Source organism: Setaria viridis, chromosome 8 (genome assembly GCF_005286985.2).
Source record: "Setaria viridis chromosome 8, Setaria_viridis_v4.0, whole genome shotgun sequence".
In the NCBI taxonomy this organism is placed as follows: domain Eukaryota; kingdom Viridiplantae; phylum Streptophyta; class Magnoliopsida; order Poales; family Poaceae; genus Setaria; species Setaria viridis.
The window spans coordinates 768,076-792,145 of record NC_048270.2 but is presented as its reverse complement, the minus strand read 5'-3'; the positions used below and the strand labels follow the sequence as shown (position 1 = coordinate 792,145).

General features: G+C 44.4%; 4 protein-coding genes across 6 annotated transcripts; all 4 read right to left on the bottom strand.

Annotated features, from left to right (window-relative positions):
* Positions 1–5,975: 5,975 nt before the first annotated feature.
* LOC117833182 (uncharacterized) lies at positions 5,976–6,935 on the bottom strand. The gene is made up of 2 exons (XM_034712603.2): positions 6,627–6,935; positions 5,976–6,545 (listed from the first exon to the last, which is right to left on the bottom strand). The coding sequence occupies exons 1-2, from the start codon at positions 6,933–6,935 to the stop codon at positions 5,976–5,978; spliced, it is 879 nt and encodes a 292-aa protein (XP_034568494.1).
* Positions 6,936–8,915: 1,980 nt separating this feature from the next.
* Positions 8,916–11,371, bottom strand: LOC117833799 (protein LURP-one-related 5). Its single transcript, XM_034713398.2, has 2 exons — positions 10,881–11,371; positions 8,916–10,068 (listed from the first exon to the last, which is right to left on the bottom strand). Exons 1-2 carry the CDS (start codon positions 11,235–11,237, stop codon positions 9,649–9,651), a joined length of 777 nt encoding a protein of 258 aa, XP_034569289.1. The 5' UTR covers positions 11,238–11,371; the 3' UTR covers positions 8,916–9,648.
* Positions 11,372–14,163: 2,792 nt separating this feature from the next.
* LOC117833412 (uncharacterized) lies at positions 14,164–15,679 on the bottom strand. Of its 3 annotated transcripts, none has more exons than XM_034712883.2 (2): positions 14,721–15,679; positions 14,164–14,620 (listed from the first exon to the last, which is right to left on the bottom strand). In XM_034712883.2, the coding sequence occupies exons 1-2, from the start codon at positions 14,812–14,814 to the stop codon at positions 14,286–14,288; spliced, it is 429 nt and encodes a 142-aa protein (XP_034568774.1). In that variant the 5' UTR covers positions 14,815–15,679; the 3' UTR covers positions 14,164–14,285. The 3 variants fall into 3 exon arrangements, with proteins under 3 accessions (XP_034568774.1, XP_034568775.1, XP_034568776.1); XM_034712884.2 differs by having other exon boundaries at positions 14,164–14,617; XM_034712885.2 differs by having other exon boundaries at positions 14,164–14,614.
* Positions 15,680–15,824: 145 nt separating this feature from the next.
* On the bottom strand, positions 15,825–21,120 carry LOC117833411 (ethanolamine-phosphate cytidylyltransferase). Its single transcript, XM_034712882.2, has 9 exons — positions 20,536–21,120; positions 19,651–19,886; positions 18,990–19,171; positions 18,470–18,541; positions 18,158–18,225; positions 17,587–17,707; positions 16,817–16,882; positions 16,597–16,719; positions 15,825–16,290 (listed from the first exon to the last, which is right to left on the bottom strand). Exons 1-9 carry the CDS (start codon positions 20,871–20,873, stop codon positions 16,219–16,221), a joined length of 1,278 nt encoding a protein of 425 aa, XP_034568773.1. The 5' UTR covers positions 20,874–21,120; the 3' UTR covers positions 15,825–16,218.
* Positions 21,121–24,070: the final 2,950 nt, after the last annotated feature.

Genomic DNA, 24,070 nt, shown 5'->3' with positions numbered 1-24,070 from the left:
AAGGCAACAATTATGAAGAACAAACCAAAGATTTGTATGGCCTCCAGCAGGTTCATAATGATAACGAAAGCCATGGTCATTGTACAATCGCCATTTCGCATGACAGTAAGGATGAAGACATGTGCCCATAGCGTCACTGACTCCAATGCTGCTCCAACCTTATTTCTGAAGCTAGGAACTTGGGCATCATGATCTGATGAGGTGGTAAATCTTGACATACCCTGTATTTCTGCTTCGTCAGTGCTTTGTACAAGTATGCATTTCCTCAGCGCCTTGAGCATGATATACCCTTTCTTTCGCAGTACATGCCTGATGTAGAATATTTCCTCTATTTCTTTCTTGATGGAGGATTGTGGATATTGACAGATGCAATGCAACAAATATGGACAGCAATCAAGCATGCATTTGTATTTCTTCCCTGTCAGTGTGAGTAGCCTACTGTTCTAATTAAACTGCCAAACGATAACATAGCTGAGAATTGAGATCATGGTTCCGATCTTAATGAATGTCCAATAAGGCAACAATGCTTGCATAGACTGTCGAATTTGGCTGATCTTTCCCATTTCGGCATGTAAGCATGAGCCGGTGATAGTCGATTCAGCATCAGCAAATGCTATTCCAAAATTGCCCTACCGGCGCTGGCCGTCGAATACTCGAATTGAAGACAACCTGCAATTAAAGATGCGATTGTGCGAACTAAGAACCGATCAACCTAGCTGAAAGGCATCTCGAGCGGCTGCGCCTGCGGGTCTGTTGTCATGGAAGCAGCCCGTCAGGATCTTTCGCCTTCCTCTTCAGGCACCGTAGTCCAACACGCGGCTCAGCTAGCAGAGCTCCTCACCTTACCCATGTCTTGGCCGATGCTTGGGGCTCCGGTCCTCTTTCCCTAGAAGATCTGCAGAGAACTGGAGAACCTGAGCAGGGTCGAGAGTGAATTGGGGCCTTGCGCTTCCGGCCCAGCTCGGAAGGTGGAGGCGGCTGTCGGCGTAAGCCGAAGGGCCGGAGGACCCGGCGACGGAGAGGAAGGGACGAATCAGGGGCCATGGTGCTAATTTCTTATCCAAAACAGGGGTCATTTTGAAAATAATTGGATCACGATCAATAGTCACGAACCAAATTAGGAGGTTATTTGTAAAGTTCAAGGCCAAATCGCCATCGATAGTCGCGATCCAAGTTAGGGGGTCCACCAGGTATCCATCCGTACCCTGAACTCAATCCAGACGTCTCCTTGATGCAATTGCATCTTTCTTCATGGTGACCTCTATAACGTACTGCCACCTATCCACCTCGTACAACGGAATGGACTGTGCTACTTGTTGTATCAATCGAAATGGCACTATCATAAATCTTGGCGCACTGAACAAAATAGGATATGCTCTATTTGCAACATGTGTGATGTCTACTGCTAATTCTTTCTTGATGGAGGATTGCTAATCTTCAGAGATGCAATTTAACATGCAACGGGAGTAGTCGATCGAGCATTTGCATTTGAGTATATATACACCCAATTGCTATGTACTGCCACATATAGCTGATGTCACTGATCAGATCTTAAATCTATTCCTTTTCTGTTTCCTCTTTTAGGATTCGACACAATTTGGTGAATCTCGTCTTTTGCATTGTCCTTACTAATTCCACAAGTTGCATCTAGGGTGTAAACCATTAGAATTTTAAGATGGTACTGCCCTACAGGAACAATGGGAAGCAGCTCATGCCAGAGTTGGTAGCTAGTTGATTCTTTTTCTTTCTTAACAAATAGCCAGTTGATTCATGGAAGCACATGAGAAAGTAACAAACATTGCAAGTTGCAAGTAGGACAAGGGATACATCTGCCTACTTGTGTCATTCCCTTTTTTCTCCCCTTTCCCTTTCAATCTTTCTTTATAAATTGTGATCGCATCTTTGTTCTGAGCATTAAACAACACTGACGAACTTTCCCTGAAATTTACATCACGGGAATCCAGTATGCATTGCAATGTAAGATTCCAGTTAAATTCTGAATTTTGCTTTTAAAAAAGTTAGGACATGTTACATTGTGGCTTCAGTTAGTTTACAGCTGCAATCCCTACCTATCTAAACTTTCTGACTCAGCCCTTCTTGAATTTCAGTGTTCACCACTTCCAGCATGTTTGTATGGCCTGGAAGCTGGAAGGCGTGAACTACGTAGAACACATCAAAGGTTCGTATGGCCTCTGGCAGATCCGGTCCAAAATGACAACAAAAGCCATGATCATTGTGCGATCGACATTTGGCATGGTGGTAAGGCTGAAGACATCTTCGCTTAGTGTCACCGTCTCAGACAGAGCTCCGGCCTTCTTCCTGGTTACCCTAGCCACCTCCTCACCGTTGCCTTTTCGGATCTTGCAGCTTCTCCTCCAGAAGCTACCGTGCACCCTGAAGCTAGGAGCTTGGGCATCATGATCTGATGAGGTGATGCATCCAGATATGTGCACTTCTGCTTCGTCATTGCTTTGTACAAGTGAGCATTTCCCCATGGAGAAGAGGTGTTGCCGCCTGGAGGAGCTCTTGTCACTGGCTTCTTCTAATGCTCTGTAACAATTCCATTGGTCGCGCATGTTGACAATCTACCACAGAGTAGAGGGAACATTGTTAGCGGCCACAATGTAGCAAAAAGGTCACCTTAAGGCAATGATTGTTTTCTTAAGGTTAGCATCAAACATTGTGATGGAAGAAAAGTTTACGATGCACCTCAAGCTTAGAGTGCACCTTAAGAAAATAAAAAAATATTGTTTATCTCTCCTCTCCATCCCATCCTTTCTCCCACCTCAGATTCCGTTGTAAGGAAATAAAGAATTATTGTTTATCTCTCTCTTCATCCCATCCTTTCTCCCACCTCAGATTCCGTCTCCTGGCCATTCCCACCTCCAGAAAGGAAGTACGGGGCTCAGCTTAATGCCAAACCATTGTGCCAATTGCAATTGTTACAGCCTTGTGACCTGGATCCCACACCTAAGGTTAGTGTCATTGGTACCAGCAAAGTTCTTTTGCTTGGTAAAAACTGGTGGGCCCAGAAAAATTAACCAGGGGAGATACTACTGATGCTGTAGTATATTTATTATTTTATTTTGCAACTGTTATCAAATATGTTAGCAAATTACAGGTGCAAGCCTGTAACATGTTTTCCGAAGCATGAAGAAAACAACTAGGGGTAAAAGCCATAACAGAGGAAACAAAGCATTTTGTTTGTTTGGAAGCTTTAGTTTGAACTTGCATGCGTTGCATTTTGCCGGAGGGCTATGAAATCTTTGAACTTGAAAACAAGAGAAGCATGTGATTCAGATTTCGGAGATCGCTTTGCAAGATACAACGTATGGTTTTTGAGTGGATTTTGATTGCATTGCTTGATCTAAAAGAAAGGAACACAGTAGAAATGTTTGTCCACCTAACAAGAAATGGTACGCGTTTCTTCTCGGGAATCAGGATTTAGAACAAGATCGTGAATTTGCAATGGGGATGTTAACAATCCGTACTAACGCAATCAATTTTCAGTTAGCGACGCAAGCAATGAATGATCTGTGGACGCAGGGCCAGAAGGGGCGCGCCTTGGCCGTCCATGAGCAGCAGCTCGCCGGCGAAGAGCTTGCGGCGGCGGGAGTAGTTATCGACGCGGAAGGCGAGGGCGCCGTCGGCGTCGTAGACGGAGAAGCCGTAGTTGCCGTGGAAGCCCATGCTGGACCTCTTCCACACCGTGTAGAGCGCCGGCTGCACAAGATGATGATCGTCATCCGCGGCGCTGTTGTGGTGAAGGGCGTCGGAAGGGTGCACCCTCGTGGTGACGGCGGCGATGTTGGGGCTTGATCGCGGAGGCACTGGATGCATCGTCTGCTTTGGTGGATGGACAAGGACAACAACGACAAGGTTGCGATCGGTGCGCGTGCTCCTGCTCTTATATACTAGTCATTATAGAAACGAAAGTAACCTCATAATCTTCGAGTCCAATTTACTCATGCATATCATTATAAAGCATAACTTAAAATGTTATTCTAAATGTGTATTTAAGTTACCCACATATATTTGTTATTAAAAATAACCTAAAGTAAATACCTAAATCTTAATCTAATTATCTTCACGTGCATCATTCAAAAAAGTCGAAAAGCAAACTAATATATGATTATAAATTACTTATCTATATCACTGTTAATATAACTAAGTTAAGAATTACTTATCTATATCATTGTTAATATAACTAAGTTAAGGTATGTACGCATAATGAATGTCACCATGTAGACTATCTATACATGTATGTATGTGAGAAAGTGATGAAAAGTATTGATTTTTATGCTAAACACAATATATGGAGATGCGATACAAAAAGAAAAAAGTTTAAATGTGGATGAAAAGTGTATAGAGTAATTATAATTAAAAATCAATCATAACTGACAAATATAAGTATACATCTATATAAGTATTATGTTGAAATATTGAAAAATAGAAGTTTATTTTTTAAATAATTTTTAAAAGCATTAGCCTGTGCGGGAGGTCAGGATGGACTAGTTCTAAATAAATAAAATGGAATCAAGTGATCCTGAGCTGATCCCGAAAGATGCATAGAGTGCCAATCAAAACCAACTGAAACAGCACCACCAAATTGATCAGCAGGCTGCACTCCACAACAACATGCATGCGTGTTCATTGATTGATTGTAGGCGGTTTAGTTTAATTAGCATCTCAATTATGCCCTGCAGCACGCTGATGATCTTAATGAGAGGAGTTAGGCCCACGATGCCGCAGGGAGTTCTGAAGAGCTCCATCCATTTCCTTTCATGTGGTGAGCGCCAGCTGCAGGGCGAAGCACAGATCATCAGAGCGCGTCTTGCTTAATTAGTGCGCTGCCTGCGTGATGGATGGGCATCTAGCTACTACTAGATACACATATAGCAACGCGTGCAGATGCAGTCATCAAACAGCTTCCTGACAGGCAACGATTGCATTGGGCGGCCTTGAACCAAGCACCCTCGCTCCATACACCTCACCTGATGAAGGATGATGTGAGTAATATAATCGTGGCTCAAACAAATTCATGCATGATTAGGGTGTGTTTGGTTGGGCTGTGGCTTTTGGAAAAGCTGCTGTGAGCTGTGGGCTGTGAAAAAGCAGCTGTGAGAAAGCAGCTGTGGGAAAAGCAGAAGACCGTTTGGTTAGAGGAGCTGTGAAACTGTAGGCTGTGTAAGAAATACCTGTAATGCCCCTAAAGGTCTGTGAGTGTGTTTATATGCAAATTGCTCGTAACAAAATAATGCGTTCACTAGTTCAAATGTAAACCACTATTTTAGGGAAGAAACAAAAAATAAATTTTAAATGTTTTTCATCCATTAAAGTAATTGGTCCACATAAATAGAACTATATCGATCAAAAAGTTCTATACAAGGATGCCAACCCTCAACATTACTCTCCTCCTCTCGCACTAACCAAAGCATCAGCTATCCTAGTGCGAATGGTATTCATGGTATCCTCATTGTCCACATCGTCACTATCATCTCCTTGTGTTTGTGTCATACCACATGTATGTTGTACCAAGTAATCCTCATCATCATCACATCTCTTGAACTCCTTATCACACAAATTGCTATCACGAATAAAATTATGCAATGCAAGACAAGCCATAATGATATGTTTCTGAGTACGAGGTGAGAAACTTGGCATGTCCTTCAAAATACGCCACTTCTGCTTTAAGACTCCAAAAGACCTTTCAATGACATTACGAAGAGATGAATGCAAAAAATATCTTTGCCCTCCTTTAGCCACATCTCCCAATGTACCATCCATCTACATGAGACATTAGTACATTAATAATCAAATACAACAAATATCTTTGACAATACTAAATGAAAAAGCTCAACATAACACACTAATAGATAAATAATGTTTCAATATAGGGTAACAAATTATGGTTCAACATAGGGAAATTGTTGTCACATATGACAATAAATACTTTGACAAACAGGCAATACAAATCAGTGGCGTTTCATCATCTCCTTTTCTAGCTCCCTCTCAATCAAATCCAGTCTGCCTTTAGTTGTTTCTAGAGAGCTAAAGAGCTCCCTAAATTCAGGTTTCATAATTAAGGAAGCGGCTGTGTGCATTAGAGCAGTTCCTTCTTGCACCCCACATTCTTTCACCATCTTCATAGTCTCTGTAATGGTAGGAACTAGGTTAGTTGGAGGAGCTGATGATGCTTCAACACTTGTGGAGATCCTCTCTGCAGCATTTTCTATCTTCAAACAAGTGGACTTGTACAAACGAAAGAATGGGCTCTTCTCATCCTTCTCTTCAACACCAATAGAGGTACCCTTGCGTTTCCTTTTTCCTAGGTTCACTGTCATATCCTTCTGCGTAGGTTTCACTACCTCATCCACATTATCATCACTTGCCTCATCTAATGATATATCTCCAGGACAGGATGCAGAAGACCCAGTTACATGTGCCTTGCCAAACAAGATATGCAGGTCATCGAGGAACTTGGGTCCTTGTTTTCGAAACTTTATATGGTGGCATTTGATTCCTTTCTCACGATTGTTGCATCTCTACAATTAGAAAAAAAATTAGCAAGGCACACCATAAGAAAGAATGGAAAGAATATAATTATAAAGAAACATAGTTCTTACAGCAAGGTGTTCGTCCCACCATTCATCTGAGCAGTCAACAGTTTGTTTTGCCTCATCCCATCCAAGACCAGTTGCACAATTCTTGAACTCCATAAACGTGACATACTCCTTTTTCAGAAGATCTAACTTGTTCTTCAATTGTTTTTTTGTTCTCGTATCACCGGATTTTTCTGCAAACTTGGAAACAACGTTCTTCCAACCGGTAGTAGTGAAAATTCCCATTGGCCTATTCCCTGCTTCAATCTCTTCTTTGCAAGCATCAATCAAATGCCTTAAAAAAGTATCACCCCAATCCGCCTTATCACCCATTCTTCAACCAATCAAAGAAAACTCATAAGAACTAAGCTAAGTCATAACTATGAATCCAACTATCCAACTATTAAACAAATGGGAAATAAATAAGCATAGATGTCAAAGTACAAACGTTCATCCATTACATAGTTTTGAATTATCATTTTGCATTTAACCATACTGATAGTAGAAAAGTGATTGATCTCATAAGCAGGCTATAGTGGATGTTGATAGGTAATTCATACCAGTACAATTGATTGTTCATACCTCAAGAAATTTCTTTTCACAGGTAGCTTCCTATTTGATTTTGTGTTGTAATTGTACCTGACAACATAAAACAATTGAATACCTAAGCATACCAGTATTATAAAACAATTTAATACCTAAACAGAAAAATGTGTTACAAATTATAAAAAAAAAATTCATACTTACCTTTATATGCTCCTGGTCATTCACCAGGAGCAGGGGCCGTCGGGGGCGCCGGCGATGGGGGGCGCCCTCCTGAACAGGGGGCGGCGGACGGCGGGAGGTCGGGGGACGGCGGCGGCGGGCGCTCAAAGGGGCGGCGGCGGGCGCTCAAGGGGCGGCGGCGGCGGCCGCTCAAGGGGCGGCGGCGGGCGCTCAAGGGGCGGCGGCGGCGGCCGCTCAAGGGGCGGCGGCGGCGGGAGCTCAAAGGGGCGGCGGCGGCGGCCGCTCAAGGGGTGGCGGCGGCGGGCGGTCGAGGGGCGGCGGCGGCGGGCGGTCGAGGGGCGGCGGCGGCGGGCGGTCGAGGGGCGGCGGCGGGCGGTCAAGTTGCGGCGGCGGGGGACGCGGCAGGACGGCCGGCGGCGGGCGGTCAAGGGGGCGGCGGACGGCGGGGGACGCGGCAGGACGGCCGGCGGCGGGCTGAACAGGGGGCGGCGGCCGTCGGGGGCTCTAGGGGCGGCGGCGCGAGGCTCGGCGGCCAGGGGCGGCGGCGCGAGGCCCGGCGGCCAGGGGCGGCCGACGGCCCGCCGGCGGCCAGGGGAGGCGGACGGCCGGCCGGCGGCAAGGGGAGGAAGGCCGGCGGCTAGGGGAGGCGAGATGGGCTGTGCAGGTGAAAGGAGGAGAGGGAGAGAAAAATTAGATGAAAGGGTACATCATAACCAGTGGCAGGTGGGTAATTTTTTACCCCAAAAGCACTTGAAAGCAGGGGGGAAGGTGCTTTTGATTTTGTACTAGAGCAAAAGTAGCTTTTGGGCAAAAGCACGTAGAGTTTTTGCGCCCTTTGGTTGGCTTTTGACTTTTGCAAAAGCAAAAGCAGGTTGGAAAGCCCAACCAAAGGGACCCTTTAATCACCCTAGAAACAGCACAAACACCAAAATGCATCAACAATTATATTGATGACAAGATTAGGTGCGATTCTTAGCTAGATTTCTGATTACCCACTTCCACTCTAGCTTGCACACTCATCATCATCCATAATAATCTATTAGTGGTAGAGTTAATGGTGGGTTTGGTGTCCTTGCTTGTTATGAGTCAAGTTAAGGATGGCGTGCGTGAAGGACGAATTATATATAAGCGTCTTGATTTGCAAGTTGCTACTTAATTTAGATGATAATCGATCTCTTGCAAGTTGGATGTACTATTTATTTATATTTTAGTGCTGCTTATATCACTCAGTAATGTGCGTGTTGTTTTGGTTTATGGATAAAGCAGTGTTATTTGGCCATCAAATGTAACTTTTACTAAATGGCTTGCTGGAAAATCAAATTTAGCGAACGCAAAACGTATTGAAAAGCCAGCTTTGCTATATGTCATTTATATGTTTACTATGTGACTAAACTTTTTGCCTTTTTGTGCGACAAAACGTATTGAAACGCTTGACTTTCTATGCCGTACGAAACGGGTTAGCTGAAATGCTGAATCAAGTTCCTTCATCAGCAAACTTCTCCTTTCAGGATTCGACATTGGTCACTTTTTTCTTTTGCATCTCCAATGCTGCTTCTAGGTGGAAACCACTAGCATAATACTGCTGTGTTACAATTGACAAAGTTGCAACTCTTTTTTCCACTAAGGGCCGCGCCCGAATTTCGTTAAAGCAACGAAATTACAAAGTTTTGAAGTCCGCCGCAAGTCTAAAAAGCAAGTAAAGCTACGCAGTTGCTCCAGGATCACAGCACACAGGGCTCGTCTCCCGAAGGTACTAGAAATTACAAGTCTGATAAAGGTGCTACCTTAAACCAACAGCAAAATGAGCAAAGTTGCAACTCAGATTACTCGCGAGTTGCATTGCTCATAGTGATGTTACTTGTTACATATTGTCCAAAGTTCCCTTCTCGGAAAACTAAAATCATGAGTGCCTTACTGCCTACAAGTTATATCTGCAGAAACTTGACAAGTTTTTTTTAAAAGAAAGCGGCACGAGAGTGTGCCTATTTCATTGATAAAGAAGGGAGGTTATATCCGGCTAACCGGAAAGAAAACAAAAGGTAAAAAACGGAAAAGAAAAAACTGAGCCGCTAAACATGCGCAATAAGACCCGCTAGACTTGTCGCTCCCGCTTGTATCCAAAGGTTGGCCGATGACTTGATTTTGGTCATCACCGATGGCGCCGAAGAAACTTGACAAGTTAGGTCTTAGTCAGTTGCAGTCAATTTACGTCTGCATTTCACGAACTATATTTTCTATCTGTCTTTCTTTTGTAAATCACTGTGCTCTCTTTGCTTCAGTGATCATGCATAGTAGTCAGAAAGGGCTTCATCACCAAGGGCTATGAGGAGCAGATTATGGGTGTGTACGGCCTCCAACAGATCCTGTCGAGAACAACAACGAAACCCATGATCACCGTGCAATCCACGTTCGGCTCGACCACAAGGCTGAACACGTCATCGCCAAGCGTCCAAGAGTTTGATGCGGCTTCAGCCTTCTTCCTCATTATCCTGGCCACCTCCTCGCCGTCACTGTTGCGGATCTTGCAGTTTCTTCTCCTGAAGCAGCCCTCAACCAAGAAGCTGGGACCTTGGCCAGGATTGTCAGATGCAGTGCTGCATCCTGACATGAACACTTCTGCTTCATGACCATTTTGCAAAATAGAGCACTTTCTCATTGAGAAGAGTGGGTGTGATGTCCTCTTGCCTTGGCCTTCTTCTGATGCTTTATAGCAATTCCACTGGTCGCGCATGCTGAAGATCTGTCACAAAAAAATCTTAGCTTTGTTAGCTTTTGCTGCTACTAGTTCTAGTGAATTTGCTGGCCAATCAGAGACCAATATTTGTTTTCATCTGTTCTACCGGAGAAAATTAACTCCATCCGAAGAAAGAAATGAGACCAACGCTTATTTTTCAATGTACTTCTACATTGGATTTAGTCACACTAGAGACTATAGTGAACTTTCAAGAAAGCAACCGAGTCTGGCAGTGGCTGGACACGACGAAGACTACAAAGCTAGCATTTTGTCAGTTCTGAGAACATTTGGTATTTTGTTAGGTGCATTTTTCCTATGGAGCTAACTGACTGAATTTGCTGTAAAAAAATGTCGTTTTTCATTTTGTCTGAATCTTGTGGGGAGCTACCAAATGTTTGCAGTAGTGGTACTATGTGAAATAGACTATGTAAAAAATTGCATCCGATTGGTGAGAATTATTCTAGGAATTAAGAAAAAAAGGTTAGAGAGATAACAAACTCTCGTTGAAAGACCAGAATTATTTCTCCAGATGCTAGTACAAAAGAATGAAGCTCTGGATAGCCATTTCCCTATCTGAAAAAGAATACCCTGATATACATATACATAAAAAAGGACTAACTGCAACTAGAGAAATTAATTCATAGATGATGACCATATAATTATTATTATATAAATAGCATTATATTGTGGAATGCCTCGGACCTTATTCATTGTAACAGTACTCGATGGATGAACATCTGAATATCATGATGGATCCATCGATGCGACTGGATCGTGCACATCAGGGATCGGGCAACGGATGGATGGATCACCGGTACCTGTGGCCTGAGGGCGAGGAGAGGCGAGCCTTGGCCATCCATGAGGAGCAGCTCGCCGGCGAAGACCTTGCTGCGGCGCGAGTAGTTGTCGACGCGGAAGGCGAGGGCGCCAGCGGCGTCGTAGACGGAGAAGCCGTCGGTGCCGTGGAAGCCCATGCTTGACCTCTTCCACACCGTGTACTGCAGGGCCACCGGCGACGGCGACGTGCGGCCGGCATCTTCGCCGCGGCGGTGGGGAAGAAGAGGCCGCGTCGTCTCGGACGATGGGTGGATCCGGCTCATCGTCATGTTGGACCGATCGGGGAAGGCCGCCGTCATTGAAGAAGCGTTTGCCGGCGCATCGATCGGTTCCCTCATTCCATATAAATAGCAGTTTCTGTGTACTGCATGCCAGTTTGCCGCAGTTGGAATTTGGTTTTTGTGGTAGTAGGTTGTGACTCGTGACCTTTATGATTGTGTTGTGTGTGCATGTGCATGATGAGCCAGAGATCAAGATTCCCATGCCATACCTAGTACAAGTTGTAGGCAGTAGCCCCATAATTAAGGAGAATGAGAAGATCATTATTTATGGAATTACTTACTCCAAACTCAAAGTTGAATATTTCATCAGCGGTCTAAACCGAAAGAGAAGTAATACCACGTAGCTTAGGTGGAAGCCATGAGACTACACTGTTGCACATCCATGTCATCTATAGTTAGGTTTCTTCCACCTAATGTAGCTAGTAAGGTATTACAGTACAGCAAATTAAGAATTCCAGCTGATCGATTAAATGGCCGAATGAAAGCCCGAAACGAGTGGAGACGCCTGCTGGCATGCATCAAGAGACACGGACTCGTGAGTTTTCAGTGATCGATCTCTAGCCAATGCCCAATGAGAAACCTACAATGTTTGTCACGTTGCTGACAACATTAGGGAGTAGATCATGCTCGCTACTAAACAAAAACTGTTTAGTATGGCAAGCCTAGCCTAATGGTGGGTTCGGTGTTCATGTGAAGATCTGCAAGTTAATTATTTTTTTTCTGCAAGTTGCAAATTTGATTAGCTGGTTCATCATCTATCACTCGATCAGCATCAAACTTTTGGGCGTTATGCAATGACATGAACTGTAGCTAACCTATAGATTCATATTATTCGGTTGGTGGCAATTGAGATCAGCTAGCGCATCCAGTTTAGATTCATATATATAGGGAGAGTATACTCTACGACCGGCCATACATTGTTCATTGTTTTGGGGAAAAGCTTAAACAAACTGTAAGCTAGCAAGACAAATGAAGTTACCAGCACGTAGGTATGAATGTATGATGCCACTACTCTATACGTACCGAACTCCATGACGATTTGCATGTATTGTCTGAACTCCAAACTAAATTGATTATTACGAAAGCCATGAACAGGAAACAAAGCACAAAAAGGGAAGCGCAAAATGTACGTGTTTCAGCTACTGCATGTTTGTCTGTATGTGTGTGCATGCTGATGTTGCTTTTCCGGCGTGATCGTCAAGGCTTACGTTCGCCATCCGCTGTGACGCACTAGCTTGATAGCATATCGCATAAACTTTCCATGCAGCTTCTTTGAGCGGCAGTTTTGCATACATCAGCTAGTAACGCGTGATGACTAGGTAGGTCTAAGGTATAAAATATAGCAAGATTGCAATTTGAGCCAAGTTTATTACTCCCTCCGTTTCAAATGGTAGGTTGTTTTAGCTTTTTTATGTTCACAAATTTATTTGTGCATCTACACATATACTATATATAAGTACGTAGAAAAACTATATGCACCTAGAAAAATTAAAACGTCCTACAATTTGTGAACGAGGGAGTAGTCATCGGTGGTAACTAGGATTCAGTGCAAGTGGGTACAGCAATGGGTAGTTCTAACCTGTTTTTTTTTGTTCTACCCGTTTTCTTTGAAAATTGAATAATTAAGTTATATGAGTTTTGGGTCAACCAAAAGACTCTAGAAAAAAAAATAAACTTGCATTGCTACTGGCATATGTAAGAAGACTATCTATGAATCACTATATCAAATATAAATATAGCATAGATATTAATTAATCCCCCTTGAAGTTTTATTGAACAAAGATCATACTGCCAAGTTTTTTTTTTACTGAATACTTCCTCCATTTCAAATTAGTTATAGTTTTAGTTTTGTCCAAAGTGAAATGTTTCTATCTTTAACCATCAACTTCTAGAATTTGTTTAGTTTAACAACATACTATTTATAAATTATAAAGATATTTTTCATGGTGAATCTTAAGACATAAATTTATGATATTAAAATATATGAATTTTTAAAAATTAATGATGAAAGATAAAAATATTTGATTTAGGAAAAAACTAGAATGGTGATACAAGCTATATCCGTTTCAAATGGATACCTGTCATCAAAGGATACAAGTTTATATTTGATAAAATTTGGATCATTCCTTCTCGGATGAGTTGGGCCGTATTCATAGAGTTGAGCTCAGCTGAGGTCGACTTTTTTACCACCACCAAGGCACCAACAAACAGACGAACGAGCTAGGCTGGGCTTCAACATATTTGGGCTCCGAAACTGGGCTATCGGAGAATCAACGTCTCTCCCAGCAGAGGACAAAATATAGTCTGAAATTGACTAAACTAGCTGCTTCATCGGGCTATATATAGAGGAAATGCATTGTTTATTTTATCATTCCTCTGCAGAAAGAAGTCCACAAAGTACAGAGATGCTTTCCTAGGGTGAGCTGCATGCCTGACGGACAGAGTATCTTGTAGTTGTTTAACTTTAATCCTGCAAGCTGAGTGAGTAAACTCACGTGCGTTATAGATACTACCAATAGTACACTTTGTTTTATATTTTTAATAACTGTAGCAGGTTTAACTTAGACCTTCAGTAAGCACACTTGAATTAAAAACCAAACTCATCTCGTTGTCTAGTCAGAACTTGATGCCACTCGATCGCGTCAGAAACCTGCAAGTTTGCATTATCGTTCTAAACTACTACCGGTAGTAGATGTAGAGCATGAATCAAAATTTAACTGAAATTTAAAATTTTGGTTAATTTCATCCGAATGGAATGTCTAAGCCAACGACGGCGCAAGGTAGTTTTAGGGACCCAAGAGCAGCTCTATACCGTCGGGTATAGAAATCGTAGAGAAGTTGGCTGAGGGTGGACTCTGCGAGTCGAGGGGAGGCAGTGGCGGTGGAAGGAGGATGTTGCTAGCGCTGATGGTAGAGGTGGAGGTGCAGGTGCAGGTGGCGTCGATGAAACTGCTACGAGTATTGGAAGAAAGGAACACCGATGAGATCCAAGAGCTAAAATTGCATCATACCACTCTTGCAATTGCATCATCAGAACATTGCATCCAATTGGAAAGCCCTTTTGTCAGACAAGGAATGAGGAAAGCAAAGGTAAGGATCGATGGATCAGGAGGGTTGGGTGCAGTTGTTGGTGCCGGCGCAGCCGCAGGTTTGGGGCGTGAAGGCGCAGGTGCCGAAGGGCTTCCCCGGGAGGTTGCAGTCGATGGAGTAGCAGCAGCTCGTGTCCACGCAGCTGCTCGAGTTCGACGTCGAGCAGCACCTGCACCCCTCGCACACGGCGAACGGCTCGTACCCCACCGCCTCTGTCTTCGCCGCCGCCGCCGCCGGCAGCGCCACCGACGACCGCGACCGGTACACCACGCTACGCACCGGCAGGTACTCCGACGACGACGACGACTGCCGTTTCTCCTTGCCGCTGCCCAAGTTGCTGGCTCCTGCTGCTTGTTTACCCACCATCACCAGGGGATTAGGACTGCATCAAGAGCATGATCCGATGGATCGACAGCCAGCGATAGCTAATTGATACTACGTACTACGTACCTTGAGCTTGCAGGGAGGCGAAGAGGAGGGCGAGGGACAGGATGGTGAAGCCGGTGAGGGAGATCATCGAGACACGGAGATGATGACGAGGCATGGTTTGTGGGTTTTTTTCCGGCTTGGTGAGAATGGAAGAAAGAGGGACAGATCACTATGGCCGAACCATCCTGATGGAAGTCAATATATTAGCACTGTACGGTGGCTGCTTTCAGCAACAAAAAACTAGAGTGCTCCATGAAACTCTGGAACTCCAAGATAATCCAAAAGCTCTGTAACTAAAGCACAACCGGTCCAAAGAGTTTAATCACTCTTATTGGAAGAAAAGAAAAGAAAAGAGAAAAGTTTCGGTGTTGAAGAAAGTTGTGTGGACGGCCATCGAGCAATGGACCGGACAGATGAAAAGTTGCCAAGATGCATGCATGGTGATGATTTGGGTATTTAGGTGTCATTAATCCGTCCGTTATGTCCTTTACATTTTCCTTTCGAATGATCGCCCACCAATTAAAAGCATCATTTGGATATGACAGGATAAGGTAGCTGCTGTAGCTACCAACCTGGATTCCTTACCGGCCGGCCATCCTTATGAGTCAGACTATGAATGACCCAAACGGTGACACTTGTTTGGTTGCTGCGTTCCATCTGTTTTGTGCTTTCCATGGATTATACAATATGCTCCCCTTCATTATCAGCCCGGGAAATAAAGCAGAAACACTTTATTTGCCTAGGCTTAACATCTGGGGCCTTCTTCTCTACCTCACAGGCGACACCACGTAACGCGAGTGATGATGGGGACGGTGACCATGGCTCGAGGTGCACACCATGACACCAGTGTTCAAACTACAAAACATCTGTCTGCCTGCGCAGGTTCTCGATCAATCAACAGCCATTTGTCACCAACCATTTGTCAACTTGAGTTACTCACGGATCCATCATACTATCAGAGTACCATTAGATCGCAACGTGTCACCAACCCACGTTCGATTCATCCAGCTATCCAGGTGTACTATCAGTCACGGTTGCTATCGCCAACAACAGACAGTCCATGTTCATTCAGTCCAACCACAACGGAACTCGGCCTTGCGATTCCCGGATTTGATGCTCATACAGTGAAACAGATGGGAAACATCAGCATAGAATAGTTAATCACGCTAACATTCAGAGTTCCATACTGTGCCGCACAATTCCGAGGGCAAAAGAGTAGAGATCTCAAATGCAACTCAGCTGGTAACAACCACCGAAAAAGGAGCATGTACAGGGGGAAAATAGGCTGGAGACAATGGGGAAAACAACGGAAATGCCTCTAACCTCACCCAGGTTATCACCTCTGCTAGTCACTCACCAGTGCTGCCCCTGATGCTTCCTAAGCTATGTCAGCAGAACATCAAAGATGCTGAAGAAAAGGGTAAAACTTTGGACCACCCAACTGTTGCCTTTGCCAAACAAGGTTGTGGTCTAAAATGAACCGGGCAACAATTTTCATGCAACTTCTGCTACTCATAATTCACTCCCCATTGACAAAGCTTTTACTCTCGTAGTACTTCTTCTCACTGGCTTCCTTCTTCTCGTTCCGCTTCTGTAACAAGCAAAAGGGAACAGCAAAAATGAATACAAACAACACCAGATCGATAGACCAGAATAAATAAAAACCACACCAACCCCACATCAAAGAACATGTTGCCAAGCATAATATAAGGGGGAAATATCGGTACTCAAGCAAAAATGCATCAGCACAATATCAGTACACAATAGCTCCCATATGCGCATCACTGATATGAAGAAGACAAAATCAAACCACATGTGTAACTGTGAATATATATACTATACTACATGCTGCATACTGCATATAAAAGACCCATAACCAACCGATCATGTTAGCTACCTGGTAAGCTTCATGGTTAGCAACAATCCTCCTGATAATAGTACTTGTAGTGATATCCAAAGGACTCTCCAGCCTACAGTAAATGCCCATAGCTATTGGAACAGCATATGGATTTGAATCATCCTGATAAATGAATGAACAACGATTAGTTATCAATGTTGTGTCATTTTTGTGTTCAAAAGAGAAATGGTTCACATAAACAAAAGTAAAACTTAATTACCTCCATAAAGTCCATGTTCTCAGCAATTGTTCCATGAACAACTAACGAAATATTGAATGTGGTAATCTGCACATAGAAAAAGGAAGCTGGAGAACTCAGGCCACACACATACTAGTCATAACAGAAATTGCATCAGGTATACCTGACCTCAATCAATACATAAGAGGGCTCAATTGTTAACCTTAAAAAATATCTAAATAGTATGTGCCTTCTAGTTGTTTTATGCAACCAGCGTGGACAAACTGAGGACACCAAACCTGTTCTGCCGTACAATGCCAACAGTTTCTCATTATACTAAGCTATAATGATGCCTTTGGTTGGGGCAGAAACTCAGTCATTGGTAGCTTAGCAGAGGCCTAGCAACCATGGTGTTTCATTTGCAAGCTGCTCAGATGAAGACCAAGTTCCTCAGTTTGATACGAGGAACAAAATAGTAAAAAAAATTGGAGGACTGCACTTTGTCAACTTCATTTTTGTCTCTTCTTTTGTAGTGAAGTAACAATAACATTGCCTATAATCACTCTACAAAGGTATATTGTTTCGTACAGGTTCTATCTTTGTGTTTCCCGGCTATTTGAATCTCAGAGATTTATCTTTTACATTTTCTTAGGCTATGGTATGGCTTTTCAATGGGATAAAATAAACGCAACCTTACAGATCTTACAGCAAATGCACTGTCTCTTAAGAATACCATGTACAAGGAACAATTGCAGACAGTTGCATCATGGATTCTATACAAAAGTCAGGTAATGTCATGGCTGAAAACTCACCATGTCTTTTGAAACATCCCATGGAGCACCAATGATCACCTCATCAACATAACGACAAGCCAAAACACTCAAACTTCTTTCATGGAGATTCATGATTGGGCGATGTCGTCCTCGTGTTGAACTGGCAGGTATAGTAAACACCAACAGAAAAATAGGCTGAATGTCAGTGTTAAGAGCATCTCCAGCAGTTCCCCAATTCCCAATCCAACTATCGTATTGGGAGAGTTGGTAAAAAAAATAGTGCTCAGCAGACTCCCTTTACTTTTCCCTTTTCTCAATAATTATTGGGACAACCCAATAATTCACCCCCAACTCTCCCTAAATAAAGGAGGGTGCAAAAGCAATTCTCCCAATAATAATGAAATGGATATTGGGATACCCACGTTAACTAGTTATTGGGAAATATTTATTGGGAGATTGCTGGAGATGCTCAAGGGTATTGTTTAGACGTATTGCATCAAAAGAAATGCATCCACTAATAAACAAGGACTACTGCAGAACTGAATTAACTTGAGCATCGTAGCTTGTAAAGAATTAATAAAGGAGAGTAAAAATGCAACCATCATATTACCTTATGGTCTGATCCGTGTGAATGCCCACAAGCAAAAAGTCCCCAAGTTCTCGAGCAAGTCGCAAAATCTACATGGAAGAAACTATAAATACAAGATAGTCGGAATCACTATGTTTTGGAGGGTTAAATCAGTTTGCTCCCATGCAAAAACAGAAAATGGAAAACAGAAGTACAGCTAACAGCCCAACACAAGCATAAACAGGCATTTGTCTCTCTATAAGCTGACTTGTTAGCTGATGTCATGGTTTTCTCCTTTTTCTTTCTTTTCCTCCTTTTGGTTGGGTTGGCATGTGGAAGGGAATTCACATTTACCTCAACATGTCCAGCATGGAACAGATCAAATGCACCATCTATGTAAACTATCCGAGAATCTGGACCTGGGCCCTGCATTGAGAAAGTCTACAGTCAACAGAAAGAACACGTGGCCATATTCAAAATTCAAGTATAGAATTAAGAAGCAATAGTTGTACCAAGTAAACTAAATCAATTATTTCCAGCTTCCAATAAATGAAACTATACTATGGCCAACTAAATTTTACATTCATTTAATGAACAGCTTTCGAATGCTTTTAAGAAACAGTTGGTCTCCCAACCATATGGACTTTTCTGATAATTCAAGGACTTATCAGCTTCTACTCCCAATGTTTCACTTCTAGAACACACCGACACTATGGACAAGATAAAGTCTCAAGCAAGCAATTTTGATCATCAGTTCTTGTAAAATAATTTAGTAGTAAAAAGTACAAAAAAATATATATTAATTTATCAGCAGACTATTCACAAACCAGAAGTAAATGATAAATTAATGCATGTGGAACTGTAGAAGTCATACCCTGCTATTTGAGAACTGAACTATTCGCCTAGATGTTGGAAGGAAATGAGATACTCTAGTTCCACTTCCAGATCCACTATCATCAACTTTCTGACCATGTCCACTACTGAATTGCCTTTGTAGCGAAGAGTGATTGTGGGCATCAGAAGATGATCTCTCTCTAACACAAAGAAGCATCCGTCCTATCATGAAGCAATACTTGATCAACATGAGAATAAAGCCTTTTCATCGCCACAAAAAGTGTACTCACTAGAAATAACCAATTTATTGGTCCCCAAAAGGTTGAATAAATTGGAGTTCTAAACCAGAAAATGGGTATAACAGAAGATTTATGGTCCATGCAGTCATGGGAACAAGAACAATTGTGGACTGCTCGTCCCTTTAAATATTTCTTAATATGACACTAGGTTCACATGGTTTCCTGAAGGACAAATCAGCTGACAAAATCTTTTTGGACAGTACAACTGTTGACAAAAGAAGTTTTTGGTAGATCTAAAATCAATGGCAACATTGAAGGACAGCTGTGACGCTCGGTCAACAATAACTAGCAACTGAGACTTAGAACCTAAACATTCCCTATTTCAGACTTCAAGATCATTAATCAGTAAAACAAAGTTTTAACATAAAAAACTGCAAGTAAAAACTAAAGCGGAATCAGTACCAACAATATCTGTTGTTGAAACTCCCTCAGTTCTTTTAATCTGCTTATATCGGCCAGCCTTTTTGGCAAGAGCATATGCATCAGTACCATCTGGTAGCAAACAAGGATCGTCGCCATGGATAATATAATCTATGTTGTACTCAGTGAATAGCTTGTTCATGAATTCTTCGGTTATGGCATAAGGTGCATCTGGAATGACATCATCCACCCATTTGACAGCACGGACCATTATCATTCTGCATTACCACAAAAACGAAGAAAGATAAGAAACTTACTATAAATCATAGAGGAATAAGAGAGCAACATATTTGATACTCCCTGACACATCCAAAGAATCAGAAACATAACACCACATAAACGCATAAACTTCCATACAGCCAGGTCATACATAAAGGAATAACACTATAAAAAATGAGATAAAATAAAAAAACGATTATGTAAGGAGTATTTGTTGGAAAGTGCCAAACCAAAGTAACCCATCTACTTCATTAAAGATGTGCTACGAACACTGGTGCTCTTGGCCTTAACTCAATTTGTGGATGAAACAACACTATCTCCCACAAGAACATAAAACTCTCTGGATTGTTCCCATTTTGTGGAGATTGCAGGAGTGGATTGATCCACGACAATTTTGTGAATCTCAAAGAGATCAAAGTTTTTTTTTTGAAAGAGCTGGTTGCACAGAGGTGAGTCCTAACTGCTGGAATTCCCAAATAGAACTGAACTGCAGGAGGTCGTGAGCATGTAATAACTAAAGAAAAAACGTTACTTTGGAAACCTGTGTTATGCAACCATATGCTAGAATTACACGAGGCATGACATGACACCAGAGATTGAAAAAAAAATGATAGGGTGATATGAAATTGAAGGTCTAGAGGGTACTACCTCTCGTGGAGCGGCGTGACGGGCGGCCCCTTGTTGGCCTTGATCTCGTCGTCGCTGATGACGCCGACGATGAGCTCGTCCCCGAGGGCGCGCGCCTGTCGCAGCGCGTTGCAGTGTCCGTAGTGCATCATGTCGAAGCATCCGTCCATGTAGACGCGCACGGGGCGGCGGCGGCGGCGCCGGAGCCGGCGCCTGAGCGCGTCGAGCGGCGGCAGGGACGGAATGGCAGCGGGCCCCGCGAGGTGGAGCGCGAGCACGGAGGCGCCCAACACGATGCCGCCGATGACGCACGCCGCCAGCGTCCGGGCGCTGCAGCCGGTGCTGGTACCCGGCTCCATGGAGGAGGAGGAGATGGGAGGGGCTCGGGAGGAGTGGCGGAGTGCGGTTTGTGCCTGTGATTGTGGTGTGGGATTGAGGGAGGGGATCTAGGGTTAGGGATGATGAGGGTGTGCGGGTGGAGGGGCTATCGCCATGGGAGGTGAGGTGAGGAGGGGAAGGGAGAGGAGGGCGGTGGTGGCGGCGAGGCGAGGTGGAGGGAGGACGAAAATGCTCTGGTGCCTTCGTCCGGGGAAAGTGGGTGTTGTTTGGGCCGGCTGCCATGTGGGGCCAAGATGTCAGTTGAGGTGAGCAAGATCAAGGAGCCATGGCCCCACGTGTCATTGATGGTGACAGTCTTGAATGGATGGAGCCATCCACTGTTTATACCGTGAGAAGCGATTGATGCTTATACTCGAGTGACACGATGCGTTCCTATCGCACCGAGTGAATGAAACGCGTAAGGAAGGAGACGCCTGCGCAACGTGTCATCGTACCTTAGATATCCGATCAAGGTGGAGCTCGTACAAGGAAAACTATTTTGACACCCAACAAAAAAATCCAACGCTGCGGTCAAAGCTTCTTTTCCTTCTGGACACGGTGTCCACGGTACTTGCCCTGCGAGATTGACTGCTTCCAATGTCTCTCGAGTCATTAAACTTATTTATGACGAGTCACCACAGCTGATTCCAAAGACTATTCAGATCGCCACCTCTTTAAGACTTGCCGACCGCATCACTGTCTGCGCAGGGAACGGCCAAGATTTCATCTCTCTCGCACAATCCTCACTCTGTCTGTGGTAACAGCAATCCAATAATTCCTCAAAAAAAATCTTTATAAGCGGCGAAACCCAGGCAAAACGTGCCATGTGTGTTTCTTCGTCAATCCCGGTTTCGTTTTCACTCACTAATGGCGTTTCCTTTTCATCCCATTTATAACGCTTTGCACAGCAGTCACCGAACATACTTAAATAATTCCTAATATCACAGACAAAAGTAAAACTCAAATGAGCTGGATTCTGCCAGCAAAGGACCCGTCAGATAAATATTCAGCAGTGAATCAAGCATGAACTGTGATGGTATGTCACACAAGAAAAAAAATCAATTTATTCATTGCTTCATCACAATTCATCGCGTTGTCGGTGACGAGCATATCGACCTTGGCGTAGCCCTTGGCTTGGTACTGGTTGATGATGACCGCGTCAAACTCCGCCAGCGCCTAAAGGACAGCCCTAGTTTTCGCATGGCAGGCGCGGTAAGGCTCCGACATTTCTAAGACCTCGTCATCGTCGTTGTCTCCCAAAGGCTCAAAGGGCTCCTTGAGGATTAGGTCAATGAGCTCCTGCTTCAACTTCTTCTTTGTTGAGAAATCGGGACCATAAATTTGACACCGACTTTCTAAACGTGGCACCAAAATGTGCTACCACTTTTTTTGTAGACTCTTACCCACACTACTTCAAGAAGATCTTCGTACTGAAACCAATGCGGAAGACCAACTCTCTACAAGAAAACTTAAACTTTTATTCAATGCTCAATTTGATACAAGACTCACTTGCACACTCTTTGTGTAGCTATCCTACCATGACATCACTACACTACATGGCTACCTTGCAATCTCCTACTTGAGACCTCTTATGCCATGGTATGGCTAGAAGAAAGAGGAGCACCTCTATTTATATGTGATCATGGTCCTGCCATGTGGCAACTTCCACACTCTTCTTTACAAATATCTAACTCTAGAACTTTCTCTTATCCTTATCCTACTATATAAATATTTTGTTCTAGAGTATTCATAAGTTGCCACGAAGCATGGCAACTCTAAGGATGTGTTTGGTTTTGGGACGAAGTGGGTTGGGTTGGAGCCGACCCACTTTTGCAGGTTGAAGCCGACCCATCTCATGTTTGGATGAGTGGGTTGGAGCCGACCCAATATTTTGTTTGGTTGGAGAGGTTGAGAGGGTTGGATGGATGTCCTTTTAACACCGTTAGTGGTAGGCCCCACCTGTCATCCGTAGGACCCACCTGTTAGCCTCTGTTTTTTTCCTCTCCCTCCCATCTTCTTCCTCCTCTCCTCCCGCGAACCATCCTCCCGCACGGCTCCTCCCCAGCCGGTCCTCAGCCGCCGATGTGCCGGCCCCCCGTCCTGCTCCTTGCGCCGCCGTCCCCCAACTGCGCCTCCACCCCTGCCTCCCCAGCTCCGCGCGCGCCGCCCCGTGCCTCCCCAGCTCCCTACGCTGCCACCCCTGCCTCCCCAGCGGCCCAGCTCCCTACGCCGCCGCCTCCCCAGATCCCGCCGCCGCCAGCGTCCTCATCCCCCTCCCCGCGCCGGCATGAGGGGCCGCGGCCATGGGGGCGTCGCGGAGGCGAAGGACCTGCGCCGCCGGCCATGGTGCCACGGCCATGGAGCAGGCGGCTCCACCGCCACCTTCTCGCCCCGCCACCGCGCCGCTTGTCCCCGGTCCCGGCTCCTCCCAGCGCCGCTCGTCGCCCAACGGCGACCGCGCCAGCGTGCAGGCAAGACGACGGAGTGGACGGCGTGGGACTGGGTCCGCGCGGTCCCTCCAAATTGGTGGGATGCACTCGACCCGAACAAAAGGGGAACATTCCCCATCTGGGTCGAACCCAACCCACTCCGTTCCGAACCAAACACGGAACGACGAGGGTCCGACCCACTCCAACCCATCTCGACCCAGTAACCAAACACACTCTAAGCTCTTAACATCTCCAAAATCTTCTAGAACCTTCATACTTTGACATGATCTTATCCTTATGCCTGTCAAAATCTCTTGTGATTCTCAAAACCTTCTAGAATATTCTAAGTATACATCGTATATTTCAACATTCTTGACCACCAGCTTCTTCTTCCTTGTGTCCTTGCCGTTGCCAATCCCGGATGGCTGAGCCTGAGTATCCAAGCTCACCACCATCGCCTCCTTACTCTTCTTCAGGTCACCATCACCGGCCTCCATCGCGATCGAAGCAGATCCCAAACAAGCTAAGGGAACGCGGGAAGCGCCAGCCAAATATATGGGATCGCCTCGCGCCCGCAACCGGCACCGTATCGGATTCAAATCAGCCGTCCAACGGCGGCAGAGTCGGAACGGAATTTAGCGGTTCCTTCTCCATCCGTCTATCGACAGATATATTTTTCTCACTGTCAGAGTAAGGTGCTTCCTTTTCCATCCATTTTCAGCGCCTTCCCAAGCAGAAAACACACTCCA